The following is a 21,475-nucleotide window of genomic DNA, read 5'->3' as shown; positions in this document are numbered from 1 at the left end:
TATAAATCGACAAATAAATGAAAACACATAATCTGATAAACCATGTGGACAACCCTTGTACAAATGTAATATAATAACAATTAGACTTGGGCGCTGGCCAGCTGTTTGTGTTCGTCTTCGTGGGGGGCGGGGCGGAATCTTCGTATTCCACTAATATTTGCCCGTCCCTGTGTTCGGTTTGGGCGAATATTCGTGTACATTCTTCATGTTTGTTTTTTTCTTTTTTTTTTTTGAACGGGTTACTACAGGGTTAACGCAGTACGCAGCAGCTTTGCCGCCAGGATTTGAAAGGTCCATACAAGCAACTCTATTGGTCGCCGGCAGGGGCCTCCTCTGCCAACAACCAATGAAGTGCAGCTGCTCTTCATTGGTTGATATCAATGTGGAGCCACAGCCAACATCATGTTTGGAAGGCTCCCCTTTAATCATGGAGAAGGAGGCACCTCCAACCGCAGTGACCTACCCAATGAGTCAGGTTCTTTTATTTCCTGCTGTTTGGACATTGACCTCCTGGAGTGGCATGCTCCAAATTCTTCCAGGGTGGGCTGGACATGTTGCAGTGCTCAAACCTGCCTTGGCCTTTGGCTGCCAGCACTAGCTGTAACTGCTATTGGCTCTGGAGCAGCTCTTGGGGTTTTTTCATTCTCTCTGGAGATGGTACTAGTTGTTGTAGTAGTACCATGGCCACCAGCTATGCTGCCTGCCCTAGGTTTTTCTGCCTTTTTCCCAAAAAACACAGCATTATGCTGAGGTGATGCTTCATCGCAGTGCTGGAGAAATGTCCAGACACTTTCCCTCTGCTGATTAGCTTCCCACAATGTTTGCACTTTCCATACTGCCCTTCTTCTACACTTTCATAGTGCTCCCAAATTAAGGCGCGGAGAGCCTTGGACGCTACCCTTTTAGGTGCTGCTTCTACTGCTCTGGGTGGATAAGCAGCAGCAGGACTGCTGCGAACACTGGGAGATGGCACATTAATCTCACTCTCCGTCTCTAGGCTCTCTACACTGCTACTAACAGTGGTTGTTCTTCTTATTAGCACAGTTACTGTACTGGTGGTGGCACTGGTAACTGTGCCAGTGCAAACAGGAGTACCGGCCATAGAAATGATCCCTGATCACTCATCTCCTCTAGGCTCTCCTCCACTTCCTCTGACTCATAGTCAAGTTCTTCATTAGCTAGATCAAATGGAATTCCTGCTAGGCTAAAGCCAAGACTAATATCATGACTACTACTACTAGCAGTAGTACTATCAGGAAGAACAGGGCCTACTCTGCACTTGACCTCTGAGTCTCATGCTACTCTGGTACCTCGCTAGATGGAGTTTCACTACGTGTAACCTTCTCTCTAACTGTCTTTACAAAAAGTACTTGGTGCTTGCTAGAGGTGGTGTTAGGAGGGAATGATATGGCGGTACTGATGGGAAAAGCAGGCACAGCACTAGTGGTGGTGGAGGTGGTGGTCTTGGGAAGCGGTTTATCTACAAAAAGCCTCTGTAAGAAAGAACCAGATCATATGGGAACACCACTCTCAGTCTTGTTGCTAAACTTATGGCCAAATGTGCTTTGCTTGGCACCTTGAATGCTGCTCATGGAAGAGGAAGATGCTGTTGGGGGCAAAATGCACTTTTTTTTTACTCACTGGGCTGGTAGTAGTACTAGTTGTGCTACCCTTTAACTTCGATGATGGTTCTCATGCTTTTGCTTTCTGTAAAAAAAACACAGAGCTGGTGGGCCTAGCAGCACTACTACTGCCTGATATTGGTGCCTTTCCTTTACTGGATGACGTAGATCCTTCAAGCAATGATTCCCCAAATAACTTTGACGGAACGCCCTGTACCCCGACTGGGTACTCGCGACAATCGTTGCTTCCGTTGGGACACCAACAATTAACCCTTCAGGGCCAGGCAGAACCAGTGTTATAGATAGAAGGGGGGACGTCGCTGCACCGGAGCTGCGTTAGCACTGTGGCTAGCCGAAGCTTAGCTACACAGTGTGGCTAAAGGGTCATAGCAGAGGACACAGCTCTTCAGGAACCTCGGCGGGACTGTAGTATACGTACAATGGGGTTGAATTACATTTAATAGACAGTACAAGGGGTTGATTTACATCCAATAGACACACACGGTTCTTCATCCTGCCCTCTTTTGCACATGACTCAGTATTTGCACTCGGCCCACTTCAACCCAGTAGGGGGTCTCTATTGTAGTCTGTGGGGGGAGAGGATGGTAAATATGGGCGGCTCCAGGAAACCTGCTGGATATCAGATCCAGGTGCAAATTCTGGTCATAGAGGTCTCTTATGATTGAGATAATGTGGCACTCCTTACCAGGGCCCATAGTCTGTAGGGAGGAGGTTGGCACTCAGTCCCCTCCAGGAGCCCATGGCACGGAGGCTTCCGTGACAACAATCGAGAGCTTGGCGTACTGGTCTGACTAGACTAACGCAAAGGCTGCTACGTAGAAGAACTGCTGGTTGTGGTAGATGGAGCTTGTCCCTCCCACCTTTTCTTAGTCCAAAAAGGAGGCTCCATTTCAAATTTTATGTTGTGTGTGTTGTGTTTAACAGTAGGGGACCGGGGAAAATAGTTTATCAATGAAAGTACAGATGTTCTCAAGGTTATCTATATATTATATTTTATTAATATTATTAAAAATTATAGATTAGAAATTATAATTATACTATGGGGTGTGACAGTGTAAACCCCAGGGAGATGCTTAGTGTGGCATTTGGGTACAGGTGCTATCCAGTAAAATATGGGTCCCTGGGGTGGAGCAATTGGAGAGCAGGGTGGGCCAATGCTCCATTCCCCCATTCTGTGGAAAATCCATGCCAGCTTTTCCAGGAGGCTAGAAGTCTGCAGGATCCTGTCTGGGATTTCTATGAGGCCGCATCAGGCACAGGTGCTGGGCATGAAAAACCCCTGGAGCCTGATACTCAGAGAGACTGTTGGAGGAAGAGGAAGTTTCCCTGAGCTCCCAGGGCAAGGAGAGGCCCTGAACGAGAAGACCATCCCTGAGCCAAGTGAGGCAATACCTGCCTGGACCTGTGTATGCTGTCTGGGGGAGGTTTTCCAGAGCCTGGCGTAGCTGGGTCTGGCTGGGAGGTCAAGTTAGCGGGTGATTAGGCTGGTCAGTCTGGACCAGCATAGTTCAGTTAGAGAGGGCTCCAATTGGGAGCTAGGTTTTCTTTTTATGATTTGTTTTTTTGGGGTTTAAGTGATTAAAATAAAGTGCTGTTTTGTTCAAACATGGTGTTCCTGACTCTGATTGCCCTAGAGGACTGTGCTTAGGACCCCTAAATGCGACATGTATGGTCCTCATGCAACAGGGTTTGTCACAGGGGTTAAGAACTTTAACTTTAAATCAGATACAGAAGCAGACAGATATAGTCGTACTACTTCTGCTAAGTCTACAAAAATTAGCTACATTATTTTCTTTCTTACTACTGGTACTACAGCTACCTTATAGCTTTGCTTAGTACAGTTGCCGTCACACAGTCAATCTTTCTTTAAAAAAAATAGAAAAATTTAACAGCAAAACAGTTAGCTTCACTGCTTGCTGAACAAAAAAACACGCACCATTTATGCGGCTGGACTCACTAGCCCAACAAGTTCACTTCACTGATGGAGTGAGGTGAGCAAAAAAAATGAAATAAGAAGAAAAAGGAAAATATAATAATTATTAATATTAAGAAGACAAATTTACTTTGCCTCTTGCTGTTGCTAACACAAAGCACAAACTAAAGCGCTGCAGCACCAGTACTAGTAAGATTAGCTTAACTTTAAAATTAAAAATGATTAAATTATTAACTAAATACCGTATTTGCTCGATTATAAGACGAGGTTTTTTTCAGAGCAAATGCTCTGAAAAATACCCCTCGTCTTATAATCGGGGTCGTCTTCTAATCAGACCTCAAATAGAGGTCTGATTAGGAGACTAAGATCCAGATCCCCCGCACCGCTGCAGGGGACCTGGATCCTCCTGTCGTCGCCCCCCCCCCACACACACTTACCGGTGCTTCCGGAGGTGAAGTTGGCAGCGGGGGTTTGTATGCGTCCGTCGCAAATACCTTCCCCGACTGTCAGAGACCAGAGTTCCAGAGTTCCTGATCTCTGACAGCCGGGGAAGGTATTTGCGACGGACGCATACAAACCCCCGCTGTCAACTCCACCTCCTTCCGGCTGCCGCGGAATGAGATGTCAACCCGCTGCCCCGGCAATACAGCAGGAAATTGGAAGCACCGGTAAGTAAGTAAGTAAGTAAGTAAGTAAGTAAGTAAGTGTGTGTGTGTGTGTGTGTGTGTGTGTGTGTGTGTAGGGCATTTCTGGAATGCCTTACACCCCTATATGCCACTCTGGCACTTAGGGGGTTAAAAGGCATATTATGGGGCAGAGTGGCATATAGGGAGGTATAAGGCATTTCAGGAGGCAGAGTGGCGTTAAGGGGGCATTTAATAGTGCACTCTGCCTCCTGAAATGCCTTATACCTCCCTATATGCCACTCTGCCCCATAATATGCCTTTTAACCCCCTAAATGCCAGAGTGGCATATAGGGGTATAAGGCATTTCTGGAGGCAGAGTGCTCTATATAATGCCTTTTAACTCCCTTAATGCCACTCTGCCTCCTGGAATGCCTTATACCTCCCTATATGCCACTCTGCCCCATAATATGCATTTTAACCCCCTAAATGCCAGAATGGGATATAGGGGTATAAGGCATTTCTGGAGGCAGAGTGGCACATAGGGGGTCAAAAGGCATACCATGGGGCACAGTGGCATATAGAGGGTTAAAAGGCATATCATGGGCCACAGTGCCATATTGGTGTGGCAAGCCTGGGGGCAGATGTGCGTAACTGGGGGACAGGTTGGAAAATACAAGAAATAAAAACAAAAAAAAATATTTTTCTCAATCATAGCTTTTATTAAAAAAAATAGTTTACATGAATTAACATTTACTGGTAAAACTTTTTTCCTTTAGGGTCGTCTTATATTCAGGCTTTTTCTTTTTTTCCTAAGTTAATATTCAGATTTTGGGGGGTCGTCTTATAATCAGGGTCGTCTTATAATCGAGCAAATACGGTAATTAATAATTATTAGGCATTTCCTATGTTAATATAATAATTCTAGTTTAAGCTTAAAGGTAGTAGTGGACTGATTAATCTTTATGTGGGATAAATTAGCCTTCTATCTGACATAATAGCTCAAGCACGCTAAGCTAATATAATACAGGTAATTTAGCTAGCTAAAATGAATTATAATATTATTAATTATAATTATTAACAGTCGTCTATACTAGTATACTATGATTGATATTTAATATTATTTATTATATTACTATTAAACTATAATTTAATTAATAATACCAACAGTTCAGCTTAACTAACTAACTCAAGTTTTAAAATACTAAGGGAAGACAGTAGGCAAGCTGTAGGCATTGTCAACCCAGGGCAAGGGCACTGCAGTGCCAGTAAGGCACTGTGTGCAGCAAACTGTCAGCTCAACAGCACTACACAGTTGTCAGTTTCACAGAAGCACTGAAAAAAAAAATCCTACTTCAGTAAGAATACACTGTGAGAAATGGCAGGCTGAGGCTATTATAATATTAAATTATGCCAGAGGAGATCGGTGACCAATAGAGTCCCTCCTACGGACCTTTAACTCTTGGAGCGGGGAGACCATTCCCAGATCAAGTTTCGCCGTCAGGCGTTAAAGGTCCGCAGGAAGGACTGTATTGGTCGCCGGAGCTCCCTACCAGCGACCAATAGAGTCGCTCACACGGACCTTTAACTGCTGGAACCTCCCCAGGCCGAGGTTGTGCTGTCAGGAGTTCAACGACCTTTAACTCCTGGAGCGGGAAGACCAGTGGTCTCCCCAGGCCGAGTTTCGGCATCAGAATTTTAAAAGTCTGTACGAGCAAATCTATTGGTCGCCGGCAGGGGGCTCGCCTGCCATCAACCAATGAAGAGCAGCTGCACTTCATTGTTTGATGGCAGAGGAGGCCCCTGTCGGCGACCAAACGAGTCGCTCATACGGACCTTTAAAATCCTGGCACCAAAGCTGCTGCGTACCGCTTTAACCCAGTATTAACCCCTTCTAAAAATAAAAAAACGGCGGAACTAAACACAGGAACGGGTGAATATTCGTGGAATATGAAGATTTTTTCCCCACAAAGAGTTGACCTTGAGGGTGACACTTCCTCCTTTGTACTTGATCAGCTATTGGAGAACTCAGCATTTTTATTATATGAACATATGAACACATCATCATGTTTTTGTCCAATATTGTTTCCAAAATGCCGGAATTTTAACTTCTATCGAATTGGACAAAATAGATGTAGCCTTGTCTTTTTGCAGAATATTCAGCTCACTAGCATCCAAGCATTTTTTATTTACCTGCAACATTTGCACAGAAATAATTGACAACAATGCCTGTATACTGCATAAGGACTATTTTCAAACATGCAAAAACTGTCACCATTGTCTGAAATGTTTTGTACTACATGGAATATAATCATACTCAGTACTTTAATAACAATTATATGGTTATAGTTTTAAAACTCACAGTTCAATATTCTATGTAATATGTTGCGATTGTACATGTGTTTTTAAGTCTAAGCAGGCCCAAATAATTGATGAGGGCTGTAAAGTTCTTTCAACAAAAAGCCAGATTGGAAAGGGTTGAGCAGAAGGAAATTAAGTAGATACATGATTGTAAGTTAAATGTTCCAGTAGTTTGGAGGGCAGGGAGAGAGCAAGGGAAGGATGGTCATTAGCTAGAGGTGTAGAATCAAGGGAAGATTTCTTTAAATTGGGAGTCGATAAGCTTCTGTGCAAATGACCCTTCTAACGGCATAATATATATATGAAGGGTATGCATTGTTTTTAATCTTCTTTCTACAGTCACAAAATACAACATTTAATAGAGCTAAACTGATGAACATTGGCTACACAGAGGCATTGAAGGACTATGACTACAACTGCTTCATCTTTAGTGATGTGGATATTATTCCAATGGACCTGAGGAATCTCTATAGGTGCTCCAAGAACCCTAGGCATTTGGCCAACGCAGTGGACAAGTTTGATTTTAGGTAAATATTTTTTTTTTTTATTAGGAAATGGAGAGAGAAGCCATGCATGTTTGAAAAGACACACTTGATTCTGAGATTTAACCAAAAGTAGCTTTAAGAAGCTCACAGTAGAGCAACCATTTAGGAACATCATATACACATTTAATAACTCAGGACATCCAAAATTATCCTGCCAGGAAAATATGCATCGCTATATCTATATGTTCAAACTTCTTATATATATACACGAGTATGGTCCAAGAAGATATTCAGCTGTGCCCAGACACTAGTTGTGTCACATTAGCTAAATTAACCTTAAGCTAATACGTCAGGTAAGCTAACATGCTTCTCATATATTTTTTCTTAGATTGCCCTATGAAACTATTTTTGGTGGAGTAGTAGCTTTCACCAAAGAACAATTCCTCAGAGTGAATGGATTTTCCAATGACTTTTGGGGATGGGGAGGAGAAGATGATGAACTCTACAACAGGTTTGTGTGTTTAAATTACCTGTGGTCATTATTTATGAAAATACATTATCACCGCCACTAGAACTCAGAACAGCATATCTGTTTTTAGTGAAGTATTGAATTAAACGCCTAAGCATGTTGCAAATAATTACATATTGAAAAAAAAAAGGTTAAGAGATATATATCAGTTTTACAGAATATTCACTGAGTGAAGGCATGTATATATACCGTATTGCCCGATTATAGGCCGCACCCCCCACACACACTTTAAGGTGAGACTGGCATATCTGGGTGGCATAAAGCATATCTGGCAGACAGAGGGGCATATCTACATAAGTACATAATGGCTATTGGTTTTCCAAATTTCTGTTTGCGTGTTACTTATGCTAACTGCATAATAGATACCAAAAAAAGTTAAAATACATGTTTTCCTGTTCATTAAATACTGTTTTACTATTTTTTCTTTAAAAATAGCACCAAACTTTAAGGGTGCAGCCTATAGTCGAGCCAATACGGTACCTAGGTCAACATATAGGAACTGTATGTTACATCAAGTCCAGGAGGTGTTGGTTAACCATGTGAATCTAAGAGTTCTTTTATGTGTAAAATAGAGTGTCACTCAATTTGTTATGTGTGATAATGGGACATGAATCCCAAGCACAAATTTTCATATCTTTTCTACTGTGATATTCAGTGTTAAAATACCGGCCTGCTGATGTTGTAGACACATTTTAACATATTATCTATGTGTTGAGAAGATTAGTGGGACTGCAATTTTCATTGACTCACAGGGGTAAAATTTAATATTTTATGTTTTCACCCTGTATGCTGTAAGATGACTAACCATCTAGTTTAAGCATTGCTTCTCTAATCCTTTTACCTCTGTTTTGTATTCGCCATTGTTTGTGTTACGGGATTATCATGCCTGGGAACTGTCCCTGCTTGGCTCAGAGAACTCTGGGAGAAGCGCTGCTTCCCTAGTTCTCCAGGTCATCACCCAAATCTTCCGGGTCGCGGGAGTCTTGACACGTTCCACTCCCTGCCCATTTCCCCTTATAAATGGGGATGATAGGGGTAACTGACAGCGGGAGCGCCAACTGACATCAGTGGGAACACCCCCCTATGTAAGTAGGACCACTTACTGACATCAGTGGGCAATCCTGGCCAAGTCCCGCAAGGGTAGGCTCCGGTAAACAGAAGCTGAAGGTATGATCAAATAGGTAGGATGTGAACCAGGATAGAGCAGTGTCACGAGGGCCAAGATCACGAAGAGTTTAAAGGGTGGTCCTCAGGGGTGAAAGCAGCAGAAAGGTCCAGTAGGATTAGCATAGAGTTGTGACCTTTGGATTTAGCAGAGAGTAGGTCATTAGTAACTTTAGTAACGGTGGTCTCAGTAGACTGTCGAGGGCAGAGACCAGATTGAAGAGAGTCAAGTAAGCAGCTGGAATTCAGAAACTTAATTTGGGTATGTTCAATTCTTTCAAGAAGCTTGCAGGTATTCCTAAAATGGTCCTAAAAGCTTCTAAAATTTACTTTTGCTTAACCAGTCTCCTTTTGTACTAGTTTGTAATTGTGTGATTTTATTAATATAAATTATTCCACTGATTGAACCAGCGCTATATCTGCTGGCACTATATAAATGTAATGTAATCTAACTAGGGCTGCAACTAACGGTTATTTTCATAATCGATTAGTTGGCCGATTAATCGGATAAAAAAAAGTACATTTTTCATTTATTTAACCCCTTAACGACAATTGCCGGTCCTGGCACGACACGGAAAAGCATGTGCTTTACGACAATTGACGTGCCAGGACCGGCACGTCTTTAAACGGGTGCAGAAAGCGATCTACTTTCGCTTTCTGCAACGCCGTGATCGACACGAAGGGGCCATCTCTGGCCCCTCCACGGGGCGTCAACATCCGCCATATTTTGTATGGCGGCGGACGCCCGTTTTAAAAGCGTTTAGGAGGCGATCAACGATCGCCTCCTAAACTTAAATGGTGTCGCTGGAATGCCTCGATCAGGAGGCATCCAGCGACACCAAACACTTACCTTTCGGTGGGCTGTGACCGCTCCGGAGAGCGGTCACTGCCGCAGCTGCCGGTGATCTTCGCCATCAAGGAAGATGGCCGCCGCCCTGCAACAGAAACAAACAAGTTTTAAAAGCTCGCTAGACGGTCTCCAGACCATCTAGAGAACTCTGGCTCCACTTGCAGGTTGAATACAGATACTGCATTCACCATGCAAGTCAATGGAGCCCAGCTTTCTAATCACATTGTGATTAGTAAAAATAAATTAAAAAATAAAATAAAATTAATAATTAGAAAAAAATAGTAAAAAAACAGTAAAATGTAAAAATCATTTCCCACTGATGTCACTATCAGGGGAACCTCCAAGTTGAAAAAAAATGTTTAAAAAAAAATTAAAAAAAGGCAAAAAATATAAAATATATATATAAAAAATATATTTTTGTGAGCAAGTCCTAAAATTAGCATATTAGCTTAAAACAATTCTCGCATGGAATGAGTTAAAATACTGGCATATTAAATGCCCGTGAGGTGTCTACTTTTAAAAAAGGTATGATTTGATGGGGTAAATTGAATTGGCCGGGTTCAACAAGGTCCCAATTAACACCGGGGGAAGGATGGCCACACATCTAATTTCCAATTAGAAAAATGCACACGTACCAAATGTGGCCTTTTAGTTCCCCCAAAAAATGACAAACCCATGCATGTGGGGTATCACTGTACTCAGGAGATGTTCCTGAACACATATTGGGGTGTCGTGTGACAGCGGCATATACCAGGAGCTGTAAATTCATACATAAAGTAGGTGTGTGTGGGAAAAATACACACACAAAAATACTACTGCAAACTTTGAAAAAATGCTGGTGGTAAAATGTGTGCATGCAAAGAGTTAAAATACCAGCATTTAAAATACCCTGGGGTGTCTAGTTTTCAAAAATATATGGTTTTGTTGGGCACACTGAAATGGCCCGGCTCAAAGATGTACCAAATAGGGCATGGGCAGTGGATCCCCAAATGCCAAAGTTCAACATTGAAAAATGTGCATGCCCCAAATGTGGCCCTTTTGTCCCCAAACAGCCAGGCAAAATCATTCATGTGGGGTATCACTGCGCTCAGGAGATGTTGCTGAACACATATTGGGGTGTTTTGTGATAGTGACATAAACGAGAACATTTTAATTCATACCTGAAGTAAAATGTGTGTGGCAAAACAAATGCAAAAAAATGACTACCACAAAGTTTGACAAAGACTGGTGGTAGATATGGTGCATGGAAAGAGTTAAAATACTAGCATTTGAAATACCCTGGGGTGTCTAGTTTTCAAAAATATATGACTTGATGGGGTAAATTGCATTGGCCGGGTTCAAAGATACCCGAAATGGCACATGGGGGGAAGAATTACCAGATTTGGAAAAAATGGCTTTGAAATAGCAAAACGCTACCTGTACTTATTGCCCCATAATGGGTAGAAAAAGCAAAAAAGACATAAAAACATTGGGTATTTCTAAACTCAGGACAAATAGTAGAATCTATTTAGCAGGTTTTTTCATTACCTTTTATAGATGAGTAAAAGATTTTTCAACTAAAAGTTAGAAACAGTCATTTTTTTCTAAGTTTTTCACCATATTTTATACTTTTTTTTAATAGTAAATAATAAGATACAATCAAAACAATGTCATCTAAAGAAAGCCCTTCTTGCCCTGAAAAAAACAGTATCTAATGTGTGTGGGTTCAGTAAACGGGAAAGAAGAAAATTACAGCTAAACACAAGCAGCGCAGAAATGTTAAAAAGGCCATTGTCACGAAGGGTACAAAAAGTAAAATCAGCCTTTGTCACGAAGGGGTTAAAATAATTTTATAAAGTAATGTAGGATGTTAAAAACAAACAGCAAAATAAAAAACTTGCATTTCTTGTTTTTATTTCCCAACCTGCCCCCCCAGTCAGGGCTGGCCCAAGACTTAATGCCGCCTGGGGCGAAGTTTAAAATAACGCCCCCCCCGCCCCGCCGACGCCGGGGGGGGCGGCATTTTAAACTTCGCTGACGCCATTATCTACCCTAAACTCCCCCCCCCGGTACTTACCTTTTAACAGTCCTGCGGCGAGTCTCCCTGCTCTGCCACGGTGCCGGCTTGTAATGCTGAGCGCCGTAAATTGACGTCACTTCCGGCGCTCAGCATTACAAGCCGGCACCGTGGCAGAGCACGGAGACTCGCCGCAGAGGAGAGAGAGGGGCGCCGAGCGGGTTAGTGAAAACCACTCGGCGCCCCTCTCCTCCGTTTAATAAAAAAAGTGCTTAGGGCGGCAAAGTGCCGCCCCTTCAAAAGTGCCGCCTGGGGCAATTGCCCCAGTCGGCTCCATTGTAGGGCCGGCCCTGCCCCCAGTTATGCACATTTGAGCCCAGGCTTACCTCCCAGATATGCCACATACCCCCAGATATGCCACACTGCTTCCCAGACATGCCACACTGCCTCCCAGACATGCCACACCTTAAGTTAACCTTATTAAATTAATTAAATTAACCCTCTGTCCTCAGCATTAAATTAACCCTGAAAAGAAGACCCCATTGACCATAACTGCCCCTAAATTAACCATAAATACCCCATTAACTGTAACTGCCCCTAAATTAACACTGAAGACCCCATCAACCACAATTAATCCTAAACACCCCACTAACTATAACTGCCCCTAAATTAACCCTAAACACCCCATTAACTATAACTATCCCTAAATTAAGCCTAAACACCCTATTAACTATAACTGCCCCTAATTTTCAGCAGCCCAAATATTAATTTTATACTCACAGTTAGATGAGTTCTTGAGCCACATGGACGCTATAGGAAATGGGCGGGGCCAATCGGCACATTGACCCCTTCCCTTTATTTCTCCCTGTCCCTCCCTGCAGTCACTGCTGATTGGCCACGCCCCTTTCTCACTGTCCCTCCTTGCAGCCAATCAGCATTGACTGCAGGGAGAGACTGGAAGAAGGAAGTGGGCGGGCCAATCAGCAGTGACTGCAGGGAGGATCTGGTAAATAGGAACTGCTGCTGTGAGTCACACTTAAACGGATTATAAAACGAGGGGTATTTTTCTGAGCATTTGCTCTGAAAAAACCCTCATTTTATAATCGATAAAAATCGATTCAACTAATCGATAATGAAATTCGTTGGCAACGATTTTCTAGGTAAATCAATTTTTATTGTTTTAACATGTCAAACGAAGAAGGGTACAGAAAGAAAAGGGTTAAGAGGGAGAGCAACATCAGAGTTGATGATCCAGCATGATACAGTACGGTATAATACATACAGCTATTGTGTGACCGATGGTGGACACGAACATAGGTCATTGTTGTGATCATTGCAGGGGGATATAACGTTCTGCAGTGCACCATGGTCTGCCTGGCGTTACAACATTACAATTCGATACACTACAGTCAACCACGATGATACATAACCAATAGGAACAGGTAGTGTCGTAACATGAAAATGTTAATACAGAGTGGTGCAGTACATACCGGTACAATGTGATACAAAAAGAGCCCAACCATCAGTCACAGGCGCAATGATAAAGTGAGGGTATAACATTCTGTGGAGCACTGCGATTCATGAGGTGAAAGGACTAGATCCAGCGGATTACGTTGCAGGAAAGAAGAAAAAAATAAAAATAAAAATAAAAAGGAGGGGGGGAGGGCAAGGGTAAACACATCAGGTGAGGTTATGGGGGATAGACAATGAAGTCAAGAAGGTAGGTGGGAACGATCCAAGCGCAATCGGATGCGTTCAGGGTCGTGTGATAAGAGCCCGCAGCGAGGCGGACGACAGATAAGACAGCCAGCTCGCCCATACACCCGTGTACTTGTCCATTTTATCATTAGACATATGAATGAGCTCCTCCATGACTCGTATCTCCTCTACGCGGGATACCCAAAGGCGCAGGGAAGGGGCCTCTGTGCGTTTCCAGAATAATGGAATTAAGCTACGGGCCGCATTAAGAAGATGACGCAGCACTGTAGTTTTAACCAGGGTCCGTGAGGGCCCACCGTGCAGAAGAAGAGCAAGGCACGGGGAGAGCGGAATCAACTGACCCACCACTTCCCCTGAGCCTCGAAATACGCCTTGCCAGAATGGTTGGAGACTGCTGCAGCCCCACCAAAGATGTAGGTAAGTACCGGGTTCCGCGCCGCATCTCCAGCAGGAGGGATCACTGCTGGGCAAGAACCTAGCAAGAGTCACAGGGGTCCTATACCACATCATCAACAGTTTGTAGGCTGTCTCCTGCATGCTGGTTGCTATTGAGCATTTATGTGCCAATGCGCAAACCCCATCCCATTGTGGTTCAGTCAGAGTCTCACCCAGGGCGGCCTCCCAGGAGCCAGCAAACCTCGGTGGTGAGGAGAGGTCTGCTGCCATCAACAGACGGTAGAGCGAAGAGACCCCACCCCTAAGCAACGAGTCGCGGCCAGCGAGCGTCTCAAAGGGTGTCAACGCTTTAGAGATGTGGTGTCTGCCCGGGATAGATCACATACACAAAAAGAGAGGTTGGAATGCAGCACTCAGCAGTGAAATGGTGCACGAGCCAGGGTACCACCAAGTCCCTCAATAAATCCAAAATAAAGAAGCAGAGGCTCAGCACTTCAAATGATAAGGTGAGTTTATTTCACACAGGCAACGTTTCGACGCACAGGTCTTTCTCAAGGCTTGAGAAAGACCTGTGCGTCGAAACGTTGCCTGTGTGAAATAAACTCACCTTATCAGTTGAAGTGCTGAGCCTCTGCTTCTTTATTTTGCCCGGGATAGATGACGCATATCGGGTAAGTTGGGCATATCGGAAGCGTTTTAGCAGAGTGAGCTCCGTGCCAGGAATTGCGCGGTCGATAGGGAGGATGGCACCCTGACCCCACACCGCGGAGAGGAGCGTGCGTGGGGGCAACCCCAATGAGTCCAGGTAACCCCGCTCCATGCCAGGTGGAAAGTCAGGGTTACCCTCAATGGGGGTCAGAGGAGAGGGGAAGGAGGTGAGAGTCCCACCCACATGCCGCAAGCGCCACACCGTCAACGTGGCGCGGACAAAAGGATTCTCTGTCTCGGAGGAATGGAGAGCCCCCGGGCGGATCCCCAAACAAGATGACAGAGGGACCTGCGTAGTGGCCTGTTCCAGCGAGATCCAGAGCTTAGCGGGTGGAGCGAAGCGCCATTCGAGCATGCGCAGAAGGTGAGTAGCGCGATAATATCCCCGAAAGTCCGGGAGCGCAAGGCCCCCCGTATCTGCGCCAAGATCCTAGGGAAATTCTCCCGATAAACCAGTCTCAAGTCACTGGGAATCCAGGTCCCCAAGTATCGCAAGCTACCCTGACACCACTTATAACCGAATGACCCCCTAACCGCCCGCGCCTCATCAGGGGATAACGAGACGTCCAGAAGCTCGGACTTATCCGTATTGATTTTAAAATTAGAGAGCGACCCGTAAAGCCGCAGCTCCTCCTGTAGGACCGGGAGGGAAATCCTGGGTTGAGTCACCATGAATAACAGGTCGTCAGCGTAGGCCGACACCTTGTAGGTGTGTCCCGAGCAAAGCAAACCGTGGAAATCTCGATTGTCGCGGATCGACTGCAACAGAGGCTCCAAGGTCACAGCGAATAAAAGCAGGGATAGGGGGCAACCCAGCCGGGTGCCATTGTGAATGGTGAAGGGCTTAGTGAGAGCGCCATTTATGCGGATACGCGCAGAAGGGGCAGAGTACAAGGCCGCAATCCAAAGGAGCCATGATTGGGCAAAGCCGAAGACCCGCAGGGTCTGCAACATGAAGTCCCATGCGACCCTGTCAAAGGCCTTCTCCGCATCAGTTGACAGGAGGAAGAGCCTCTGACCAGTCACCCGGGCCAAATGAACCGAATTCAGAACTCTATAGGTATTATCACGACCCTCCCTACCCTACTAAGATGAAGCCAGTCTGGTCCAGGTGAATTAAGGAGCCTAAGACAGCTTGAAGTCTAGTGGCGAGGACTTTCGCAAAGAGCTTCACATCAGTATTTAAGAGGGAAATGGGCCTATAGCTTTGACAGAGTGCCGGGTCTCTTCCCTCCTTAGGCAGAACGGAGATCGTTGCCATGAGGGAGTGGGGATGTAAGGGGCTCCCACTTTGGACTCCATTAAGCATGGACGTGAAGGGTCCCAGCAATTGCTCCCAGAACGCCTTGTAGTACCTGAGAGTCAGCCCATCCGGGCCGGGAGCCTTCCCAGAATGCATAGTCTTCATGGCAGCCCCAACCTGAAATTTCGCGGTCAAGGTTCCCCATTTGCTCCGCCGTGAGTTTGCGGCGAACACGTGTCGCCAGGTAATCCCTAATGAGAGACCCCCTCTGAGCATCCGTGTTAGCTCCAGGGAGATGATAGAGCGTTTGGTAATACTGAGAAAAGGAGTCAGCAATGTCGGCGGGAGAGCAGGAGGTCAGTCCCCGGGGCGTCCGAATTTTGCTAATATAAAGTGATTGCTGTCTAGCTTTTAGAGCCCTCTCAAGCATTCGCCCGCTCTTATTGCCAAACTCATAATAGTGAGCCTTAGAGTACAAAAGAGATTTCTGAATTTTATAGTTAAGCAACGTGCTGAGACGCTTTCGCAAGAGCAAAAGTTCCTGATAGTCATCCTCAGCACCTGATTGTTTATGAAGCGATTCCAAGGCAGCTATGCGACTCGAGAGATCTGTGATCTCTTGAGTTCTCATTCGCTTAATCTGGGTGGTTTTGCTGATGAGAAACCCTCGGATAGTGCATTTATGGGCCTCCCAAACCGAGGAATGGCCCACTCCAACCCCCGTGTTTTCCGAAAAATATAGTTGTAATCGTTCGGAAATCTCACGCTTCACTTCGTCGTCTGCATTAAAGCGCCAGGAGGTAGAGGTGGGATGGAACAGTCGTGCCCGAATACACAGGGTGACAGGCGAATAGTCCGAGAGCCCAGCCGGCCCGATTGTGCAGCTCAGCGTTGACCCCATTTGGTAATGCTCCATCAGGAACAGGTCTATCCTGGAGTACGTTCGGTGGGGAGCAGAGAAACAGGTATAGTCCTTGCCCTCCGGATGGAAGGCCCTCCAACAGCCGACCAATTTATGCTGACGGAGAATAGAGTTGAAGCGTTTGAGATGGGACTGCGACAAGCCGGGGGCACCTGAAGTGGTGTCTACCCGGGGATCGGGAGGGATGTTAAAATCGCCACCTAGGATCAGCGCACCCTGCCTAAACTCCATCAGGACCCGAAGAATACGTGAGAGCGCAGAGCATTGTCTGCGGTTGGGTAAGTATACGGAGGCGAAAGTGAACATCTGATCATTTATTGTACCCTTGAGGAACGTGTATCGACCATCAGGGTCCTGTCGGATGTCAAGCATTTGAAAGGGAACCCGGCGGGAGATCAGGATGGCAGTGCCTCGAGATTTAGAGGACGCGTAATTACTTGTGTACACATGGGGATACAACGAGTCGCGAAGTGTCGGGACATGGGATCCTCTGAAGTGGGTCTCTTGCAACAGCACCACCGAGGGGGAAGTCCGACGGAGCTCCCTGAACAACCGGGAACGCTTCTCCGGGGTGTTAAGTCCGCGCACATTGAGGCTCGTTACCACCAAAGGGGAAGGGCGAAAGGATGTACCCAGAGTGGGCATGGTGAAGGAGGGTTGAAACACGAATTAGACAACAGAAGAGGGGCAACAAAAGGATAGGTAGGGGTGGTAGGAGGAGAGAGAGAGAAAAAAAAAAAGGGGGGAGGGGGGTTGTGAGAAGGGTAGGGAAGAAAGTGTCCCGACCGATTAAGGTCAGGAAGCTCAAAACGAGCAGTCAGCAGCAGGTGTCGGGCAGAGCGGAGGCAAGGTCTACGGAGTTTAGCCGAGACCAACCGCTCCGGTAGAGTCCCGAACTGCCAGGGGTTTAATGGAAGCCGTGCCCGGAGTGACCTCCTTCAGAGTCCCCGGGAACCCAGTCTCCAGGAGAAAAACCAAGAAGGGGAGAATCACAGTGCTCCACAACGTACGCCCAGCTACATATGAACAATGCATGTGACCATCCGACGGTAGCGGAAAAAGGGGTCGCCAGAGCCCCCCAACAGTGAAATAGAAGCTTATGTCCCGACTCAAGAGCTGTGTGGCAACCAACCTGAGTAACAGCAAACACCCGCCCAGCCATGTGTGGGGAGCGTGTGGTCAGTCTCCACTGCCAGGTGCCAGTGGAGAGCGTCTAGGGACGCCAGAAGGACTTGAAACCGACCTGGGTGCAGGAGTAAGCTACTGGGACTATCAGTGAGGAGTAAACAAACAGAAAAGCTCCCAGTCAATGAGTAATGCCCCAGAGGCCTAATCAAGTATATCTGGTCATTTAATGGGGGGGCCTAAGCAGTGGCGTTGTCGGCAGTAGCATTGGGCCCCACATAGTAGATCAGAAATAGCATACAAACCCATAACACAGCAAATACATAGTACAGAAGTCTCAGAGTAAATGAGGCCAGCAAACGTATCCCAGTAAACAGGCGAGTTAACGACTCATGCAACAAGTAACAGGCAGATCGCAGAAGTAACCAAGTAACCTAAATAGGTCAAAATGCTGCAGGGAGTTTAAGAAAAATAATAACAGTGTTAGTGACCCGCGGAACCATCCAAAAAAAATAAATACACACACACATATTGTTAGAAAAGGAGGTTTGTATGCGGTATGCAGAAACTAAGTAGGTGAATCAGGGGTGCCACCCCCACAAGCCGAGGACCAAAGCTAAATGTAGTGGAGTGGATGTAATGGGGAACGTGTATGGAGCGGGGGGGGGGGAGCAAAAAAAAAAAAAAAAAAAATATTACTAAAAATAAATAAATTAAGTATAGGTACATATATATATATACATATATATAAAAGAAGGGTTGTATGCGACATGCGCTGTAAACCGCAAACTAGTTATAGGAAGCAGGGGTCCCACCTTCACAAGCTGAGAACCAAAGCTAAATGTAAAGTAGTCTATGCAATAGGGTACGTGGATGAAATGGGGGGGAGAAAAAAAAATAAATAAAAAAAAAAAAATAAAAAAAAAAAAAAGGGGGGGGAATATAAAGCGGTAACCAACTAGTTAATAATACAGTTAATAATACAGTTAATACATGACAATGTTATGCAAAGAATACCGCAGCTGACGACACCGCATCCGAATCAGTGGCCGCAGAGAAGACCACGTGGGTATGGCAGCAGTAGAGAAGTCAAATTAAGGGTCCCATGCATCCAACGCGCCGAGGTCGGGGCCCACAAACGTACAGTGGAGTTCGGTCCGAGGGCAGCTGAGGCAGTCAGTTGAAGAGCGTGATGACCCGAAACATCAGGAACATGCGGAGGGCAAGACCCAGAATACCGTCCTTGAGGAGCAGTGCGAGTAGTCACCTTATGGGAACCGGATTGTGCGTGCGGCTGCAAATGAGCGTCCACAAGCGGAGGTTTTTGTCAACCGCTATCTGGAATAGAGGACGGTCCCCGTCTGTGTGTATGGATGTATGTTGCAGTGGAGAAGGAGTGTCCAGCGTGTGCGGTAGTCGACTCTCGCAGGGCCACAGTATCACCGAAACAGAGTATAGCCAGTATAGTCAATAAAAAAAAAAAAAAAAAAAAATGAATATGGATGCACTCAGATGTGTAGTGTGTAAGCGGAGATATCCGTGAAAGGTAGCTCTGGGCCGGTCAGCCCTTCATTCTTCGTGTGTGAAGGCTGAATATCTACCATCAGCTACTTCTCCCATGCTTCGAGCCCGTGGGCGTCGAGGAGCTTGCGGTTCCCGGGGGGGCGAACCGGGGGCAAGGAGCCAGTTTTCCACTTGAGGCACGGGGATCCCCAACATTCTAGCCACCGGCTCGACATCTACAGGCTGTTTCACAAAGTGTGTCGTGCCAGCATGCGGAATTATCAGCTGAAAGGGGAATCCCCAGCGGTAGCGAATGCCCCGATCACTCAGGAGGGTCGTCAAAGGCCGCAGCGCGCGTCTATTACGCAGGGTTATTGAGGAGAGGTCCTGGAAGAGCGATACCGTATGACCCTCAAATTCGAAGGTGCGGGAATTACGGGCTTGTGCCATGATTTCTTCTTTAAGGAGAAAGTCTGGCAGGCAACAAATCACATCCCTTGGTGGGTCTGAGGGCCTACCTCGTGGCCGCAGGGCCCTATGGGCTCTGTCCATTCTAATGGGGGAGTCCGATGCACGGCCCTGGATGGAGTTAAAGAGTCGGGTCAGTGAGGCCCTTAGGTCTTCGGGGCCTTCTGGTTCTGGTATGCCCCTGACCCGTATATTGTGACGCCTACCTCGATTCTCCAGGTCCTCAACCGTGCGGAGTAGGTCTGCTGTCACGGTGCGCAGCTGTGCCGTGGTCTGCCGCAGCTCTGTCAATTGGTGCACGGTAGTGTCCAGCGATGATTCAAGGTGAGTAGTACGTCTGTCGATACCAGCGATATCTGCTTGCAGTGCCGCCACTTCCTCGTGTAACACGAGTTTCATTTCGGAGATGAGATTGCTAAAATCGGCTTTTGTGGGAAGAGATCGGAACATGTCCTGCAGAGTTGCAGCCGACGGCACAACATCCTCCTTGGGTACGGTGCGCGGATTCTCCTCCGAGGATGATGTACTGGCAGGTGAAGGCGCCATTGCAGGAGAAGGCGGCTGCGTGTCCAAGGCCGCGGGGGTCTGAAAATATTGCCGCAGAGATTGCCCAGATGGCCTGGGTTGTGAGTCAGGGGCTTCATGTTGTTGAGAGGGGCGCTTTAGGCGACCCATGGCGAATTTTGAGCGAGGATGGATGCGGATTTCTTCGGGCACGCTGAGGAGCTAAGAGCCTAAGCAGCCATCACCAAGCAAGACAAGCCACGCCCCCCGCAACGATTTTCATTATCGATTTTATTGATTAGTTGTTGCAGCCCTAAATCTAACCTGTTCTTGTTTCCTGTGTTTGTCAATTTCACCTCCCCTGGCAATATGGACTAACATTCGGGGGGGGGGGCAGGTGTGGAGACTACAGTCCCATCCACTACCCCCCCCCATCTGGGGCTGCCTGACTGGACCTTACAAGGTTCCTATGGTCAGGCTCGGGAAACAGGGAAGGGAGCAGGCAGAGGCCAGGGGCACTCTGCCCTGATGGCAGCTCTTCTGCTGGGTGGGTGCTAGTGGAGACCACAGTCCCATCCACTACACCCAGAAAACGTTCTTCCTTTCTCTGGGAAGCCAATTGCATCCCCTCCCGGACCAACATCCTCAGATGTAAAATCAATTAAAACCACACAAGTGTCCGCGCACCCAAATAATAAGTGAGTAAATTATATGTGCAACACAAAAATAATATGTACACAGATACCCTTCCAGCGACAGTTCCCACACACAGTATCCAAAAGGCTCATATATAAAGAGAAAAAAAGAAAGAAAAAAAATGATGGTGGTGTATATCAAAGTAGGTCTAAAAAAAACGCTATTAAGCAGATCAGATCCTTACAATTTAAAGGGCATAAATATGCCACACTGGTACTTGTAGATAAAGAAGGTAGGCAGCGGAGGGGAGTAGATAAAAACCATAATTTTAATGTATAAAAGAAAGGCAACTTGTTGTCCCCCGTTTCTGATGTTACAGAATCCAGGCTTCAAACTTCGTAGCAGCGCTACCACAAAGAGACGCTGTCTTAGTCCTCTGATCCACTTCCGTAATGCTACTCCTCCTCCCAATGTCATCAACACACACTACGCGTTTCGCTTATGATGCTTGCACCAGATGAAGCGATAAGTGAAATGCGTAGTGCGTGTTGATGACATTGGGAGGGGGAATTCCACAGGAGGGGTGCGGTGCGGGTGAAATCCTGAATAGGGAGTGGGAAGAGGTAACAACAATAGAAGACAGCAGCAGCAGCTATTGGGCGGTTGG

General features: G+C 46.2%; 2 protein-coding genes across 5 annotated transcripts in view; both read left to right on the top strand.

Annotated features, from left to right (window-relative positions):
* The window catches only part of MPV17L2 (MPV17 mitochondrial inner membrane protein like 2), a 153,242-nt gene extending 143,810 nt beyond the window's left edge, over positions 1-9,432 (top strand). For all 3 annotated transcript variants that reach the window (XM_053464108.1, XM_053464100.1, XM_053464116.1), the window contains exon 7: positions 9,421-9,432. The gene's annotated coding sequence lies outside the window, so the exon portion shown is untranslated. The remainder of the gene's footprint in view (positions 1-9,420) is intronic.
* The window catches only part of LOC128491756 (beta-1,4-galactosyltransferase 1-like), a 134,282-nt gene that overhangs the window by 83,557 nt on the left and 29,250 nt on the right, over positions 1-21,475 (top strand). The window contains exons 4-5 of one of the 2 annotated variants that reach the window (XM_053464073.1): positions 6,900-7,087; positions 7,434-7,556. In XM_053464073.1, the coding sequence (XP_053320048.1) occupies positions 6,900-7,087; positions 7,434-7,556 (311 nt within the window). The remainder of the gene's footprint in view (positions 1-6,899; positions 7,088-7,433; positions 7,557-21,475) is intronic. The other variant, XM_053464081.1, reaches the window with a different exon arrangement.

Source organism: Spea bombifrons, chromosome 1, assembly GCF_027358695.1.
Source record: "Spea bombifrons isolate aSpeBom1 chromosome 1, aSpeBom1.2.pri, whole genome shotgun sequence".
In the NCBI taxonomy this organism is placed as follows: Eukaryota; Metazoa; Chordata; class Amphibia; order Anura; family Pelobatidae; genus Spea; species Spea bombifrons.
The sequence above is the reverse complement of the archived record's forward strand: the minus strand, read 5'-3'. Positions and strand labels throughout refer to the sequence as shown.